We start from the raw sequence: 18,226 nt of genomic DNA on the forward strand, positions 1-18,226 counted from the left end.
AAAAGCTCTTGGTGCTTGCTTGTCCGCCCTTCCAGAATCCAGATAGCTTAGTGGGGTGGAACATTGCAAATACTTCCTGTCACATGACAGCCAAGTGTGACATTCTGAGTAGCTTCTCTGGTCCAAGTGGCTCCGAGCCTTGCCTGGAGGATGAGAAAATCCTAGAATAGAGGTGGAATAGCAGGACAGGAGGCTGGAGGAGAGAGCCAAAAGGGACCTCAGGCCCTGTGATCTAAAGTCTAGATTCCAGGGCAGAGCTGAGATCACTGTGAGGTCCGAGTGTACTTACATGACCTCATCAGTCACCCAGAAACAGGGCTAAAGTTTCAGGATTGCTCCTCAGTTGGCATTGGGCAGGGAGTTGTTGAGCCTCCTTCCTCCATTCTCCATAGCTGCCTCTCTCCACCTCAGCCTCCTCTCCACCTCAGTTTTCTCTTTCCACCTCAGCCTTCTCTGTCCACCTCAGCCTCCTTTCTCTACCTCAGCCTCTCTTCATTTCAGCCTCTCCCCGCAGTCTCAGGCGGTGAGGAGCCCTCTGGTGGGGAGAAGAGGTGGGCTATGGAGCTGTGGCCTGAGAGCCCCCTGTGGGTGAGGCAGGACTTAGGAACCTCCACACTGAAGCCTGGAGCCTGAGACCCTCTGCTGCCTTCTTTCCCCAGCTCTCTGCCTTCCTAGACTCTGGTCTTAGAAGTTGGCAAGGCACCTTGGAAGACAAGGATGCTGAAGGAGAGCCTGTTGCAAGCAGGAGGAGCTCAGAGATGAGGGGCCCAGTGGGGCAAGTCACATGGTCTGGAGGCAGCCAGTCACATGACCATGGCCAGCCCTTCCCATCACCCCCTGCTGTTGCTCCTATCAGGCGCCACCCTGGGCACAGGGGTTGCTGGGAACTGCAGCTGTGACTGGCCCCTGACTTGCAGTGCTCAGGAGGGTACCTCAGACTGCTCAGAACCTTTCCACAGGTATCCCTGCCGCCTCCCCCACCCACATCAGCCCTTGACCTTTCAGGGCTGATGCTGGCACACAACCCAAGTCTGTTTCTGTTTGGCTTTGGCATGCCCTGCTTCTCTATTGACGTGCATGTGTTTACTTATTGAGTATATATGTATCCATGTGGCAGATCTTCCTTCCAGACTAAGCTTGGTTCCGTTGCCATAAAATAAACTAACTCTGCTGACAGGAAGCCGGCCCAGGAGGAGGGCTTGCTACAAGTGAGCTGCAGTGCAGTGCAGCAGTGAGGGGTGGGCAGGGGGGAGATTGAGAAGATCCCCAGAACGGGGCCTTCGGGGTCGCAGTGGGCCTGGGCCTTCAGGATCACAGCAGAGCCCAGTGAGGGTCGCCTGCCCTGGGAGCCCTGCCAGGCTGCGCCCCTCTGCCCTGCTGCCCTGAGCGGATGGTTCTGACCCCTTCTTAGAACATGGGCTCTCTGTCCCCGCGGAGCCCACTCAGCTGGGTTCCACTCAAGCAGATGGGAATGTAGTGAGAAGCCAAGAGAATCTGAATTGATTTCTTTCGCCCACCCACCTTTCCCGTCACCCCCGGCTCGCTCCGGACATCAGGGGCGGCTTCCCAGACCCCCGATTTCTTCCTGGCCCAGCCACCAGAACCCGCCTTGGCCGAAGCGGATGTGGTGGGAGCGGGAGGGGGACAAGCGGAAGGGAGTCCGTCCCCATAGAGACCCCTTCCCCGCACCCGTGGGGCTGGCCTGTGCGGGGGCAGCCTGTTTGAATCGGGTCGTTGTTCGTCTCTAGGAAATCCCCCGGAAACACCAGCCCGCCGTGGCCAAGGCTGAGGAGCCCCTCAAGACCGTGCAGGAGAAGAAGAAGTTCCGGCACCGGCCCGAGCCCCTCTTCATCCCGCCTCCGCCCTCCTACACCCCGAACCCCGCCTCCTACTCCGGCGCCACCCTGTACCAGAGCCAGCTGCGCTCCCCGCGCGTCCTCGGGGACCATCTGCTGCTGGACCCCACCCACGAGCTGCCCCCCTACACGCCCCCGCCCATGCTGAGCCCTGTGCGCCAGGGCTCGGGGCTCTTCAGCAACGTCCTCATCGCGGGGCACGGCCCTGGCGCCCACCCGCAGCTGCCCCTCACGCCCCTCACGCCCACCCCGCGGGTGCTGCTATGCCGTTCCAGTGAGTCGCCTGTCAGCCCCATCCCTGTCTGTGCTGGGTACTGTCCTGCCAGGGGCGGGGCGGGGGCGGGGGGCGTCTCAGGCTCTTCGGCTGTCTATGATTGACCCCACCAATTTCTGTGGAATATCTGTTATATGTACCAGAGACGGTGCTGGGGTGCTCAGAAATTCTTAGAATTAGATACAGCCCTCATCCTCAAGGGAATCACAGTCTCATTGAGAGAAAAAAGTGATGTGATCCCTACCATCTCTTTGGGATGAGGAAATAGTTTTAGGTGCACATGCTCAGACTGCCTTGGATGATGGTGGAAGACAGGATAAACATTTAGTAGCCATTAGGTATGATATGCAAGACCAGGCCTTGACATTTTAGCAGGCTTTATAAAGATCAAGCATGAAAAGTTGGGTGTCATGGTGCCAGCCTGTAGTCTCAGCTCCTCAGGAGGCTGAGGCAGAAGATCACTTTGAATCTTTTGAGTTCCAGGCTACTTTTGAGCTACTGGGCTACATAGCAAGACTAAGTCTTTACCAAAACAAAATATGAGAGGCCTGTGGTCAAGATCTCTTTCTAGAGCAAGAATACTTGCATAGGAACCACACCATAGCTTAACAGGCCAGTGTGGGACAGGTTTCTCAACCTGGGTGAGAAATGGCTGGCCTTGAGCCACTAGAACCACATTGCATCCAACTCTCTGGTGAAGGACATGGGTTGGGTGGAGGAGTAGGCCTGTTATGACTGGTAGGCTAACAGCTCATTTGCTTCAGTTTCTTCAGCCTTGCTTCCCTGTTGGCCAGTAACCTCAGGTTTTGTTGTTGTTGTTTGTTTCAGATAGCATTGATGGCAGCAACATGACGATCACCCCAGGGCCTGGAGAGCAGACTGTGGATGTTGAACCGTAAGAAAAAGACAATTATTTTTTAGAACAGAAGTCTCAAGCTGAGGAAAGCGATTAGGGGCTTTGAGAAGAGTAGTCAGTACCTTTAAGTCAGAGAGGCCAATGAGAGAGAAGTTGTGGAAATGTAGGACTTTGGTATTTCTTCAGTACTGTTATTTCCCTGTAGTTGCCAATATTTCAAGATCTTTGCCAAAGCCTAAATGCATAGTGAAAGAGTAAAGCACTGGATTCAGAGAACTTAGCACCCCCGTCTCTGGCTTCATAAGCTAATCTAGGTGGACCAGCATGCTTTCACATCCCCAGTGACATCGAGGCATGTCTAGATGTCCAACCTTCTTAAGAGACTCCTGAATGCTCCTGCTTTCCCAATTCCTCTGTCAGATTCTTGGCCACGCTTCCAGATGAGCTTGTTGAGTACTTGAATCATGCATAGGCAGTAGGAGGTACAGTAGTCCCTGCTTTTCCATGGAAGATATGTTCCAAGACCTCCAGTGGATGCCTGAAACCTCCAATAGTACCAGATCCTATATACAAATACTGCAATGCCTCAGTACTCTAGCTGATATCTTAGATGGCTGCTAAGTGATGAACAGGGGGGTGGTGTATACAGAGTAGATACTCTGGACAAAGGGATGATTCACATCCTGGGGGGCGGGATTTCATCACATTACTCAGAATGACATAAAATTTAAAACTTACAAATTACTTATTTTTGGAATTTTTCCACTTAATATTTTCAGACCTCAGTTGACCATGGGTAACTGAAATCATAGGACACAAAACTGGAGATAAGGAGGCACTGTTGTATTAGGGAAGGGAAAAGTTCTTTCAATGGATAACCACAGAAAAGGCACTAAGTAGTGGAGTATACTGAGTCAGAAATCCGAAAACTCCAGTTCTGACCCATTTTGGTTTTTATCTGTATCAAGTTAACCTTTCTAGACTTGGATTAACTCTTATTAAATAACTATTAGTGTCTTGTGTACATCACAGATCTCTGTTAGGCTCAGATAGAATAATGTATGTAAAAGTGATCTGAAAGGGATAAAAAAATTACATACAAACCTTAACCTTATATTCATCTGTCTTTCCTGATGAAATGGTACCATCAGCTATGCTCCGGGCAGCTGTTCTCTTTGAATTAGCCCCCTTTCCACTCCAGTTACAGAGCACTAGAAAGGCTCGAGCCTGCTCCCTCGCTCCCCCTAACAATTCTTCCCAATCTTAAAGCTGTTCCTTATCTCAGTGAAGAAGCCATGCCTGGAATCTTAGGGTCACACTGTGAGGAAATGCCCCTGCGTTCTGCTTGCAGAAGGAACTGGTTTCCTTCTTTTTCAAGTTCCTGACAGTTGCTCTTGGCTTAGGCCATCAAATTCAAGACCACACTGTTGTTTTTCTTCTTGTTACTAAAGACGCATCAACATTGGCTTGAGATTCCAAGCAGAGATCCCAGAACTCCAGGATGTCTCTGCCCTGGCCCAGGACACACACAAGGCCACACTGGTATGGAAGCCCTGGCCAGAGCTGGAAAACCAGGACCTCCAGCAGCGAGGTATTGGCATAAGGGAGAAGCTGGGTGGGTGAAGCTTGCTGCTCTCACTGGAACCTCCGGCCCCAGGATGATGTGTTTTTCCATGATGCTGAGCTTTCTCTGATGCACTGGTTCTCTTTATTCCCAACAGTGGAGAATCTTCTGAATTTGTGTTGTTCAAGTGCATTGCCAGGTGGAGGGACCAATTCTGAATTTGCTTTGCACTCTCTCTTCGAGGCCAAAGGTGACGTGATGGTAAGGAACCATGAGAAGGAGGCGTCACAATCAGAATACTGAATAGTTTTTCCCCAAGTGTCTGTACTGCCCCATGAGCCATACAAACAGTTTGTAAGATGATGGCCAGTCCACATGCCTCTGTGTTGCTTATCTCAGTGAGAAGTCAGGATTTAAAAGCCTGCAGGAAAAAAAATCTCCAGTTGGACTTCTTTTCTACCCATCTGTACTTAAGCAATAATTGTGAGCACATCTGTCTTAGAAAATTATTGAATTTCATATCAGAATAACTATTACTGTCTTGTGTACAAGTTATTCTCATTATTGAAACAAGAGTTTGCCCAAAGTAGCCTGTCACACTTGCAGATGGTCCTCCTTGCTATGAAAATCATGCTATGAAAAATCAGCAAAGTTGAGTGTTTACAGAATCTTTTTACCTCTAACCCAATGAAAAGTGTACAGTTCACCAGTTGGTTCCATTCTTCCGTCTTTAACACAGTTTTACAGGTGTCCCCTTATTGCCTTCTGGCTAGATCACTCCATCAGTAACCTCATTTCCTCTCTAGTATAAATACATGGTTCTTGCTCATACTGGATCCAGCTTCCTGCTTTTAGATTTTATGAAAATGTAACAGTAAACTAATGTCTCAATGCCATGATACCCTCCAAGTACTTGTGTAGAATAAGACTACACTTAGGAGGAGTTGGAGAACTCTTCTTCACCCTTTGAGGTTAGGGTTGCAGAGTAGCACTCCTCAAAGTTTTAATGTGCACAAGAATATCAGAGGAATCTTGTTAAAATGCTTATTCTGATCCAGCGGGTGTGAGGTGGGACCCAAGGTTCTGCATCTAAACAGCTCCCAAGTGATGCTGGCACTGATGATCTGTGGGTCACACTTGGAATATCAAGATTCCAGGCTTTGCTCCACACACTGCTCAACTCTGCCTGCAGTGTTTTATTGTGGTGGTGGTGGTGGTAGGTTTTTGTGGTACCAGGGATTAAACGCAGGGCCTCACACATGCTAAGCAAGTGTTCTACCACTGAGATACACTCCCAACCCTTTTTAAATTTTTATTTTGAGACAAGTTCTCGCTAAGTTGTCTACATTAACCTCAAACTTGTGATACTCCTGCCTCGGCCTCCTGAGTAACTGGGTTTACAGGTGTGCGCCACTGCACTTAAAAAAAACAAACACTTCCTGCAGTGTTGTTTTTAAAACCCATCGAGGCAGATATAAAAGGTTTACCTTACTTAGTGAGGCTTTCTGGGGGGACTACTTGTAGTTTTTCCTAATATAGCTGCTTACATTCAGTTGTAATGAGACATGATTTTTGTGTAATACAATTACAAATCTCCCACTCATTCCTTTGAAGCCCTTCCCAGAGACAACCCCCATCTTTCTGAGGCTGGTGGGCCCTCACCTAGGATAGAGTGAAGTCTCAGTCGCTGCCTGAGTGTGACATGTCCAGCTGGCTGCCAGCATGGGCTGGGGAGGGTGTCAGAATGAGGAGTCTTGTTGGGGGCTGAACAGAAAGCAAGCCCCAATTAGAGTAGTCTCTCTCTTCTTTCTAGTGCCTCCGTCCCTGGGCTCAGCAGGGCTAACTGCTTTCCCCTTTAGGTAGATGATCTCCCTAGGATACACAGACCTGTCACTGACTCTTGCCTTTTCTCTCCTCTGGATCCACAGGCTGCTCTGGAAATGCTGCTGCTGCAGAAGCCAGTCAGGTTAAAATGTCATCCTTTAGCAAATTACCACTATGCCGGTAGGTTGCCAGGAGCTCTGTGTCCCGTTGATTTCTGAAAGCAGGCTGCTTGCATGTTTGGCTGTGTTGCTTTTTCATAATTTTTAATAACAAATAACACTGGTTTTGTCCTAATCACCATTTGTGATCTCAAGCCTCCTGGGACCCAGCAGATGGGTATGTTTGTGTCGTTGACCCAGCACTGTGAGGCCTTTGTCTAGGTAGGCACTCCTGCTTCTCATGGGTGTGCCAAGACCTGTGTGATAGTAGAATGTGTTTGCACAAGTGGAAGTGAAGCCCGTGAACTTGTAAGGATAGAGCCACAGAGGGTACAATACGGAGCTGGTGCCCATCAGCAGCCCCCAGGGATTTGGAACCAGTAGCGGTAGGTCCAGACCTTGGCTACACCCTTGACCAAGTCCCTTGGCCTTCTGCAACCTTATTTTTTGCAATGCTGAGGATTGAACCCAGGGCCTTGAACTTGCTAGGCAAGCACTCGACCACTAACCTTAAATTTTTTTCCACTATAAAATGGGATTCATGTTCTATCCCTCGTAGAATTGTTGGAAAGGTAAGAGGTAGTATTTGTAGCCCCAGGTATGGCACATTCTATTAGCTGCTGTTATTCATTTATTCATTTGTTACTTATTGAAAATTTACTGTGTACAAAGGACTGTGCTAAGCACTAAGACACAACAGTGACTGTGACAGACATTGACAAAGTCCTGCTGTGCAGCTTGGAGGAAGCAGTTCTTAAACAATGGTCACTCTAATGACAGGAGAAAGACGTCATACACACAGGGTTTGGGGAGTGTGTGGATTAATGGTAGCATTACCAGTAAGAGGGAAGAAGATGGCTTTGAGATTTGAATGGAGTATGAAGCATACAGAGACAGGGAAACTAGTTGGGGAATCTGAGAGGCGATAAAGAAAGCTGAGGTCGACATCTTTATGTCCATTAACTCTGGTAAGCCAGTCCATTCTGAGGTCTTCACAATTCTGCTCTGGTTCTCTATATTTCAGAGGGGCTGAATCTCAAGTGCCCCTTGATTTTTAGTCATTTGAGGGTTTCCTTGGTGCCTTGAGCAGAACCTGCCCAAGTAGATGCTGAACATCTGGGCATTCAGACCTAGTAATACTCTTTCCAGTCCTTGGTACAGGTGACCAGATGTGGCCTAAGGTGAGGGCTTCTTTTTTTTTTTTTTTTTTTTTTAACTCAGTATTACTTAACCACTGAGCCACATCCCCTTTCCTTTTTATACTTTATTTAGAGACAGAGTCTTGCTGGGGCTGACTTTAAACTCATGATCCTCCCGCCTCAGCCTCCCAAGCCTCTGGGATTACAAGTCTGGCAAGTGAGGGCTTCTTTACAGATACTGAAATGTCCACCATTTGCCTTACTCATGAGTTGGCTTTCTGCCTGTTGTCACTAGGTGGAAAGGCTTGAAGTCCCTCAATATTTACAGCAAGCCCAGACCAGGCTTCTTCATTAACTAGGTGTGTTGTCACAAGCCTATAATCCCAGCTACTGGGGAGGCTGAGGCAGGAGGAGGACAAATCCAAGTCCAGCCTGGGTAACTTAATGAGACTGTCTAAAAATGAAAGAAAAAGGGCTGGGGATGTAGCTTAGTGGTGAGCACTCCTGGGCTTAATTGCCAGTATCACCAAAAAGAAAAGAAATCTATCTTTGAACCAGTGTCCTAAATATTCAATTTCTTAATATCATCTCCATCGTTTCCTGTCTGTCCCAAGAGTGGGTTGAAAGATGTGGGAGTTCTCTTTAATCTGCCATGGAAACAGTCCCATCTTCTCTTAATTTCCACCATCATCTGCTGCCCATTAAGCCCTGACAGGCTGTCCAGCCTCCTGGAGCCTGTCCCAGGCTTCTTTGCATAGTGGACTGGCTAAAAGGAGCTTCCCAACTGTGGGCTTTGAGATGCTGCCTCCCTCTGCCTCAGTGTGGCTGGGGTGGCCAGAGCCTCAGGGTTAGTCATGACCAGTTATAAACAACTTCATATGACACAATTCCCCTCCAGTCCTTCCCAGTGTGTCAAATAAATATTATTTTTATGTGTGTCATGACATGAAAAAGACTGGAAAACTATGGGCTAGAAGCCCCATGTAGTCCCAAGCAAAATAAGTTAAAAGCACCAAGACATTACCAAGAATGTGAAACCAGAAGGTCCAAAACTCTGCTAAAATAAATTGATCATTTGGGGTTGGAGGTCCATAACTAATCTCTTACCCATCTGCCCTCCCCTTCCTCCCCAGGCAGACAGGGAAAGACTCTTGCTTTCTGGACTCATTTGAGAGTGAGAGGTGATGAGAAGTGGAGCTGAGGAGGTGGAGCTGAGGTGTGAAGGGTCAGCATCTCCAAGGAAAAGAGTGCTCACCTATATCTGCTAGTCACTTGCTTTCTCCAGGAAGTGACTGCAGACCAGGCCCCAGAGAATATTCTAGAATTTTGAACAGAAAGGGCAGAGGTCACTGTTCCCTAAAGTCTGACCAAACTCCATGCCCTTAGCAGTAGAGGAGGTGGCAGAGTCCACCCCATCCCATATCCCACCTCCTTCCCTCCACTCCTGACCCCCCTTGTTTGGTTCCTTGGTGGCAGTGAATCCCACCCCTCATGGCCCCACACTGTCTTGGTTTTTCTGTTGAGGTCCATCCACTTGCTCCCCAGTAAGACTGTCGGCTCAAATCCAGCCTCACCAGAACACTGTCTTTTAGAGCTCCTTTAGCTTCTAGCTCTGCAGCTGTGGCCAGTATCATCCATCCCAACACCTGGTCCTGGGATTGTACATTAGGCTTCCAGTTACCGAGAGAAAGAGGTCAGCTCTCCAGGGCCTATCTGTGCCCTGGAGGGGAGGCAGCAAGGCTGAGCTCAGGAAGAGAGGCTGTAAGTTTTAGGGAGAAAGAGACACAGACCTGTGAAGATCACTTCTTGGTTTGCTCATTACCTTCCCTTTCCCACTCCATCCCAAGCAATTCAGTAAGAAAAGGAAAAAGTGATCAATGCTAGGACTCAGAAGAGACATGCTAGGGGATGAAGGACCAGTTGGGGTGGGCACATTGCCCAGATCTGAGATCTGCTTACTACAGTGATCAGCTGAGTTCCATTCTAGATTCTCAGAGGAAGGTGCTGCGGCAGTGGCTCCCAGCACTCAGTTCACCCAAGGATGCATGGTCCAGCTCACTGTCCCTCTCTTGGCATCGCCCCCACACTGTCCACCCATGTATGTCTTCCAGTGATTTCCCAGTTAGCACTGGATGGGGAAGGTATAAGTGTAGGGAAACCAAAGCAGGGAGGTGCCTGGTTGTGATTAGTCGTCTTGAAGCATCCAAATCCTTGGTTTCTCCACTGAACTGGTCATTCTGCAGATGGACTCAAAGTGGAGGGGGCTTGAGAGCTGACCCTGGCGTCTTGGCCAGGGTCATAGAGACTGTCAGCTTCCACCACAGCCGGGGCACCTACTGAGTCCTAAAACCCTGCCCTGAGCTCTGGAGATGAGGGAAACCTAGAGGAAACACCCATTCCTTGGGGGAGGCCTGTTCTCTGCCTTGGAAGCTGCCCCAGTTTGATGAGGAGACAGAATTACATTCTCAAGAGAATACTTGGTAAGAAACACAACTGTGGTTTCATTTTTCAGGCATTCTTTGCTCATGTCTCTAGCTGGATAGAGACACAGTCCCCTCAAGGCAGGAATGGAATTAACACTTGTCCTCTTGCCTTGCCTGACATAGCACTTGTGAAGAAAATGTTTTAGTGGACAAGTTCAAAATATGGATTCAGATTGTGGCCTCCCTCCCTTTTGTCCCCAGGGGGAACTTTGGTAGCAGCCTGCTTCACCCTGTACCCTAAAAAAATTATCTGCCTTTCACCTACTATGAAAACCCTATAGAGAGGGGAAGTCAGGTATGAAACAATCCTCTTTTACTATGATGAACCTGTCTTTCTGGTGTAACTGCAATAACAGCATCAAAAAAAGTTTTTAAAATCCTGGAGGGAAGACAGAAAGGCCCTCTAAAAGATACTGTGTTCAAACTTTCTCTCCCCCTCCATGTCTCTTTTTAATTGCCTGGGTTCACTGTAGATGGCCCCAAAATTAGCCACAGTCCAGAGCCTGTTTCCCAGCAACCGAAGCTCAGAGCATTTTTCCTCTGGATACTGTTCCAGCACCAGTTTTATCCAGTTAATTAGGCTCTTTGTCATTAGCCTTAATCGTCTTGTTAGGGGCCCCTGCTGATAATAGCCCAATAGCCAGGAATCCCCAGGTGGAACAAATGAGTTTGGGGGGATGTCAGCCCACTAACCCGGGGTGCCTGCTGAGTGGGCAGCAGGGATCTTACAAGAGAGGAAGGACAGAAGGAGAGGGGAGGATTTGTGGCAGTCCTCTGCCTAGGTTTTGCATTTTATCCTGGACTTTGTCCAAGATGCAGAATCCCAGAAAGGTTGGCGTAGATTCTTGTCTAAGAATGAGGAGAGTGCTTGTGTGCTGATAGACCCCAGGACACAGAACCGCCTGAGCCTTTCCTTGATGTTTGATTCCAGAGGGATTTTGGAGGCAAGGAGTAGACGAAGAGGGAAGTAACAGGAGCACTGTGGATTATAAGTACTCAGAGTAAGGAGCACACACAGGAACCCGTGGTCTTCATGAGAGCCCCTGGGCACACATCAGAAGGGTAGTGTGTGGCCTGTGACCCTGGGCTGATTTGGAATCTTCTCTCCAAGTGGCCAGTGAAGATCCAGAGCATCTATTGGGCACCTACATAGGATCAATCAATCACAGGGCAATGGCCACCATCCTCAAGTCATAGATGAGAAAACAAAGAAGTTAAGTAGACTAGCCTGGGGTCACAAAAGGAGTGAGTGGCAGAATCACGTTCACACCTTCCAGAGGTGCATTCAGATGTTATTGGTATGTGCCAGGCTTTGGCTTGAAAATTCTACCTAGGAGCCCAGAGGTGGAGTCTCAGTCCCTGTGGGCAGTCCTGAGATTGGGAGGCCAGTTGTAGTGTTGAGTGTGAGAATGGATTTGTTGCCTGGCCCAGCCTCTGCCCATTGCTTCATGGATGCCCTGTTGGACACACATACAAAGCATTGTCATTTGCACATAAGCACAGATCCTGGAATTATGCAGAGAAGCCATCTCTTCCTCTCTAGGCTGTGCTTCCTGCCCCAGCCTTGGAGTAAGACAAAGGCACAGAAGAAAGGAAGCAAGCAGCCTGCTCCTCTTCAGGACAAGTTGTGCAGAATGCATTCTGGGGTCCGGACAATGAAAGATCCCATTACAGAGCAGCAGCCCTGGAAACCACCGTGAGCTTTCCTTCTCCCACGGGGCTTGGGGATCCCCCATAACAGATGGGCCAGCAAGTTACTTTGCCTCCTGTCAGGTGGCAGCTGACAGGCTATGTAGAAACATGAAAGGACGTGCTTTTCAGTAGCAGAATGACCTGGAAACCGTCTGCTCTTTGGACCAGAGTCAGGTGGTGAGCCTAACATGCAGTGGAAGAAAATGTGTCTACTGGAGAGACAGGACAGTGGCTTTACAAGGCTGATGGCCCTGTGAGTGTCTTATTGGGTCTTACTCTGCACTAACTCAGGAAACTTACAGTCTGGTTGAGGTTGGAAAGATTCTCATTGATGTAGGGAGAGGAAAACCTCTTTTTTAATTTTTTTTTGGTGGGGGGCAGTACTTGGAATTGAACCTGAGGGTGCTCTACCACTGAGCTACATCTCCATACCTTTTTATTTTGAGACCAGGTCTCACTAAGTTGCCCAGACTGGCCTCAAACTTGCACTTCTTTTGCCTCAGACTCTCAAGTAGCTGGGATTACAGGTGTGCTCCTCCACATGTGGTGAGTTTTCTTCTCTTCCTTCTCCTCCTCCTCTTCCTGCCCTCCTCCCTCCTCCCTCCTCCCCTCTTCACCTTCCTTCTCTCTTCTCTCTTCTCCTTCTTCCTGATGATTGAACCCAGAGGCACTTACCCACTGAGCCACCTTCCCCCTCATCTCAGCTCTTTTTATTTTTTATTTTGAGACAGGGTCTCACCGAGTTACTGATACTTGTCTTGAACTTGGGATTCTCCTGCCTCAGCCTCCTGAGTAGCTCGGATTATAGGTGTGTGCTTTCAAAGTTTCTTGCTTTGCTAGCAAAGGAGAAACACAGGGGATTCCTGTATCAAAGGCTGTGATTCTGCTTATCCACAGGAACAGGGAGTGCTTTTTTTTTTTAATATTTACTTTTTGGTTGTAGTTGGACACAATATCTTTATTTTATTTATTTATTTATTTATTTTTCTTTCTTTTTTATTATTATTGTTCAAAACATTATATAGCTCCATAGCTCTTTATTTATTTATTTTTATGTGGTGCTGAGGATCGAACCCAGGGCCCCTCATGTGCGAGGTGAGTGCTCTACTGATGAGCCACAACCTCAACACTTTTTTTTTTAGTGTTTATTTTTTAGCTGTAGGTGGACATAATACCTTTATTTTATCTTCATGTGGTGCTGAGAATCGAACCCAGTGCCTCACACATGGTAGGCAAACGCTTTTCCTCTGAACTACAACCCCAGCCCAGTCAGCTAAATTGGTTGGTTAATCCTCTCTCTTCTTCTTCTTTTTGTTCTACTCATGGGAGAGTTGGGAGAGGGGACCTCAAGGCCTGGGATTTTGGAAAGAATCTGATGAATGGTGATAGAATGGCTGCAGAGCTCCAAACCTCACCAACCTCCTCTGCTCATGTCCTCTTCACAAGATGTCTCCAAGCCCCTCTTCTCCTTCCTGTTGCTGGGTTTGCAGAGCCAAAGAGGTCCAGGCCTCCAGAACCTGTGGAATGTGCTTCCTGCTGCTGAGGACTCACTGCAAAGCTTCTTTCCTTCTAGAAGTGAAAAAGATAAACTTGCAAACCTAAGAAATCGAGTAATTACTGTGCTTTGTAGAGGTTTGAACTAGCCCAGCTACAGAGACCATATTCTAAGTCTAGAGCCAGAGCTTTGGCTAGAGGATCCATCAAGGAATCACAGAAAAAGTGTTGGTTTACATCACTGAGGCACTTATTCCCTCAAGGATCCTAGGATCCTTGCCCAACACCTAAGGAGGCACCTGCCTGCTCACAGTGGTTTCACCTGATTTGCTGATTTTACTTGAATCTTCAAAGAGAAGAAACAATGCAGGTTTCCTGTTCTCCAGCCCCATCAGTTGCAAAATGGAAACCTTGGACTAGCCCTGGATGGGAGAAAAGATTCTGTGGTTTGGGGAGCCAGAGCTCTGAGAAGTGGTGGAAGAATGTCAAAGGCCCAGCCATGAACCATCCAAAGAATCAGACATGTGGAGAATGTGACAAGCCAGAATAGTGGGGTTGAGTTTTCTGTGAACCACCCACAGTAGCTGAACCTTCCTTAGTGACCCCAGAAGAGAAGTCCTCTATTCGTTTTCTCTTGCTATAGTGAAATAGCTGAGGCTGAGTACTTTTTATAAAAAGGTTTACTTAGTTCACAGTTTGGGGGATTAAAAGTCCAAGATTGAATGGAGCCATCAGTTTGGCCTCTGGCAAGGGCCCTTTTACCATCATAACTTGTGGGATGGTGTCATGATATGAGCACATATAAAGAGAACCCATGGTGAGATGGGAAGCCAGAGAGTGACTGGGGAGGAGCTAGTAATGGCATCTCACAGGCCTCTAGCTCTCAAAGTTTCCACCAACCCTTAACATGACCACACTCCTAACATATGAACCCTTGGAGAATACACTCAAACCATGTCCAAACCATAGCAAGCACCTTTAGATGGTGGCTTCATTTCTTACTCCACACAAGCCAGTACTGTTCTTTATGTCATTAGCATATCTGACTTTCTGTTTTGTGTAGGAAAAACATGAATATCTAATTTTACCAGCAAGGCACTGCACCAGCCCAGCACCTAGACTCCCTCATCAGTACAGCTCTGTTAAGAACTGGTCCCTCTCACCTCTCCAGCCTCCTCCACCTTCCCTCTGCTGTAACCCTGTGATTGAACCATACTAGACTGTGGTCTAGTATAAATAAATAGAAGACCCGTTTCCTCATCTGTAAAATGAGACAATAGTAGTTCAGTCTTACAGGGCTGTTAGTAGAACCTAATGATTAATGATATAGGACACTTAGAACCTGGCACATGTGCTAGCTCTTTCTTGTTGGCACATCGTTTGCTTATAGTAGACACCTAGTAAATCTATCTCAAGTGAATGAATGAGTGGATGAAGTGAGCGTCTCTGTTGCCTCTGGCTTGCAGCCTGCTGCTTCCTTTGCCCAGAATCCCCGTCATCCCCTTATTGCCCAACTTGTCTCTGTGTGTCCTTTAAACTCCACTCAGGTGTTTTCTCTACCTGGAAATTTTCCGTATGGCCCTGACCCCAGTGTGGTGTTCCTGCTTTCTGCCCATTGGAACTCACCTTTACCTTCAAAATTGCAGTTTTTACCTTGAACTGAATATCCTACTGGTTTGTCTCTGCACTAGATTGTGAGCATCGAGAATCCATCCACACTTGAAGAATGCTTTGCTGCATGACTGCTGACTCTCGAGAAAATAATGATTATGTAAAAGCTAAACAATAATTATGTAAAAGCTAAAATTCATTGAGTGCTCACTATTTCCCAGTTATTAAAGCTGGGCATGCTTGTGCATTATCTTCTTTAACCTTCACAAAAACCTAGAAACAATTATAATTATTTTCATTGGTAACAAAACTGAGTCAAGGTCAAGGCCATAGCTGCAATTTGGAACACCAGTGTCAGCTAACCATTATACTACACCAGCTTTTTGTTCTCAGAAGTTTGATATGCATTATATAACTTGCTAGGCTGTTGTGTTGTATAACTTAACTAAACAAACCAGCAACTAAAGGTGGGGAGAACTGTGAGCTGTTCTTATAAAGTTTTTTTGTTTCCTTGTAGGTACAGACAAGTGGACCTCCCTAGAAAGAAAACTGTTTAATAAAGCACTAGCCACTTACAGCAAAGACTTTATTTTTGTACAGAAGATGGTAAGAATGATTTCCTCCATTGCTTACTTGAAATTAAATTTGGAAAACTGTGCACCCATACTCAGTATATACCTGTATTCAGAAATTTTGGTTTGCAGGTTTAGCATCCTCACAAAAAGCCTGTCTTTCTTGCTCACTGGTAAAGAAAGGTAGTTGTTATAGGTGGCCTAGCCTGAATGTTGGGGTGACGGGGAGAAGATGGAGGGAAAGAAGACAGATTATTTGGATGCTGCGGTGTTGGGGTCTATCTTAAGAAAAATGTGTAATTCCTAACTCTGTCAGAAGAACTAGAACTGGGGCTTCTGGTTCACAGTTCACCTAATTTACATCAGATGTATCTAACAAGCTATGTAACAAATCTATTATGTTTCTGACAGAATCCTCCTGGGGTATTGTGGAAGGGAGGACATGTAGCCAATCTAGTAGCACAGTGTCTGGAGTTAGATGGCAGGAAAATACCTTCCACATACAACATTTTATAGCAAAATAAAACTTTCCTATAAGTAAAAATCACACTTCATACAATAGATACTAAACTCAGTAGGCTTTAACTGACTGAGAGGTATTTTAGGCAAAAAAGTTAAAAAGATTCAGTGTTTCAACAAACTGATGAATGATGGGGCCATATTGCATTATGAAGGATAATTAAGGATGTTCCAAGTATACAGAGAGCAGGGTTACATGTGACAGCTCCCACTGCCTCCTGGTAGGTCCCAATGTCCTAGGGTAAAGTGTCTCCAGCTATTAAATCCAAGGCCTTGTCGTGCCTTTGCTGCCACTACCTCCTTTGCTGCCCCATGTGCTGAGAGGTTCCCATGCTCCCACCTTTCTTGAGCCACCTTTCCCCAGGACCAATCTGGTGTCAGTTTTTTTTCATTACTATGACAAAATACTTAAAGCTGGGAAACTTTATAAAGAAAAAAAGGTTTATTTAGCTCATAGTTTGGGGGATGAAAGCATAAGATCAACTACGTTGGTTCAGCCTCTGGTGAGAGCCTAACAGCCGATGACATCATGGCAGGAGCACACGCAGAAGTGGGAGGTCTTGTCCTGAGGCAGGAAGCCAGGACAAGACCTCCTTACAGCAACTCGCTCTTGCTCTTTGAGAGTCATCTTCATCCCTTCACAGGGGAGCACCCTCAGTGACCTAGGTCCTCCCACCAAACCCCACCTCTTAAAGATTTCACAGTCTCCTAACACCGTCCTGGCTTCTGAACCTTTGGAGGACAAACTACATCCAGACCTGTGCTCATTGTGACAGTGAATTCGTGTGCTGTGCTATCCAGGAGATGTAGATGTTTGTTTGTTTTGTTTGTTTTTAGTACCTGGGATTGAACTCAGGGGGAGTCAACCACTAAGCCACATCCCCAGCCTTATTTCATTTAGACACAGGGTCTCACTGAGTTGCTTTAGGGCCTTGCTGTTGCTGAGGCTGGCCTGAACTCTCAATCCTCCTTCCTCAGCCTCCCAAACCACTGGGATTATAGGAGTGTGCCACCACACCGGCCAATGAAGGTTTTAAGCATGACTCTCTGGGACAGTGTCCTAACTCCCTAAGGTGATTCTAGTAAGAATCCTAGATGTCAGCTGCATGTTGAAAAAGACAACCTAGAAGAGAATAGGGCTTTTCATCTCATCATCACCCCCACTCTGAGGATAGGGCCACCCTTTATTCTGCATCCAGAAAACCCACCTGATTAAGCCCCACCTGAGCCCACACTTAAATAAAGGCATGTTTTCACTTTTAAATACATATACAGGTTGAACAGCCCTAAGGATTTTGGAATATTTTAGATTTTGGATTTTCAGATTGAGAATGTAGAACTAGTAAAGTCTATGCAAATTTTCCAAATTTTTTTTTAATCAAAATCTGAATATCTGGAGTGCTTACAGTTCCACACCTCTTGAATAAGGACCAGCCACCCTTGCCTTTTGAGGGATGAAGAGGGCAAGACTTGTTTCCTGCAGAAACCAAGCTCTATCATCATAACTCTTGCCTTATATTCCTATTCTAATACACACTGTTTATAAATAAATTTTGAAGGTCAACACGTCAGAAAGCTAAGCACACCTAAGCATGTTAATTGAAAAAGCAACTGCTAACCCAAGTGCTATGTGTAACTATAAAGTTCTAATAAAATTAAAAAAAAAAAAAAAAAGCATCTGCTTTTTCTGGGTTAAAGAAAGAAAATGAAAGTCTCTGAACTGATCTCTAGAACTCTCCAGGTGTCATTGTGAAAGCAATCAAGTTGCAAAAAAAAACCTCCAGTGTGTTTGCTACCTCTTGTCAGGAAAGGTATAGAGGGAGAAATGCAGATTTGCACTTATTGGTACCTGCATAAAGAAAATTCTGGAATTGTACCCAAGAAACTAGGAGGGGCTACCAGAGTTGCAGGGGTGAGGAGTGAGATCAGGTGTGCGAGAGACACTTTTTGGTGTATTCATTGTTTATTGAATGAGAAGCCTATTGGTGACTGAACAAAACCAAATATTCAAAAAAGCTTGCCTGCTGCTGGAGCTCATCCCAAATGCACTCTCCTGACAGGTGAAGTCGAAGACGGTGGCTCAGTGCGTGGAGTACTACTATACATGGAAGAAGATAATGCGGTTAGGGCGGAAACACCGGACACGACTGGCAGAAATCATCGATGACTGTGTGGTGAGTGAGG

The 18,226-nt window shown here is 46.8% G+C and overlaps 1 protein-coding gene across 5 annotated transcripts in view; it reads left to right on the forward strand.

The window, feature by feature from the left end:
* Window positions 1–18,226, forward strand: part of Trerf1 (transcriptional regulating factor 1) — a 66,549-nt gene that overhangs the window by 34,414 nt on the left and 13,909 nt on the right. For all 5 annotated transcript variants that reach the window (XM_076860154.1, XM_076860155.1, XM_076860156.1 and 2 more), the window contains 7 exons: window positions 1,749–2,130; window positions 2,959–3,025; window positions 4,438–4,577; window positions 4,708–4,811; window positions 6,479–6,554; window positions 15,469–15,557; window positions 18,103–18,216. In XM_076860154.1, coding sequence (XP_076716269.1) covers window positions 1,749–2,130; window positions 2,959–3,025; window positions 4,438–4,577; window positions 4,708–4,811; window positions 6,479–6,554; window positions 15,469–15,557; window positions 18,103–18,216 — 972 coding nt within the window. The remainder of the gene's footprint in view (window positions 1–1,748; window positions 2,131–2,958; window positions 3,026–4,437; window positions 4,578–4,707; window positions 4,812–6,478; window positions 6,555–15,468; window positions 15,558–18,102; window positions 18,217–18,226) is intronic.

Source organism: Callospermophilus lateralis, chromosome 6 (assembly GCF_048772815.1).
Source record: "Callospermophilus lateralis isolate mCalLat2 chromosome 6, mCalLat2.hap1, whole genome shotgun sequence".
NCBI lineage: Eukaryota > Metazoa > Chordata > Mammalia > Rodentia > Sciuridae > Callospermophilus > Callospermophilus lateralis.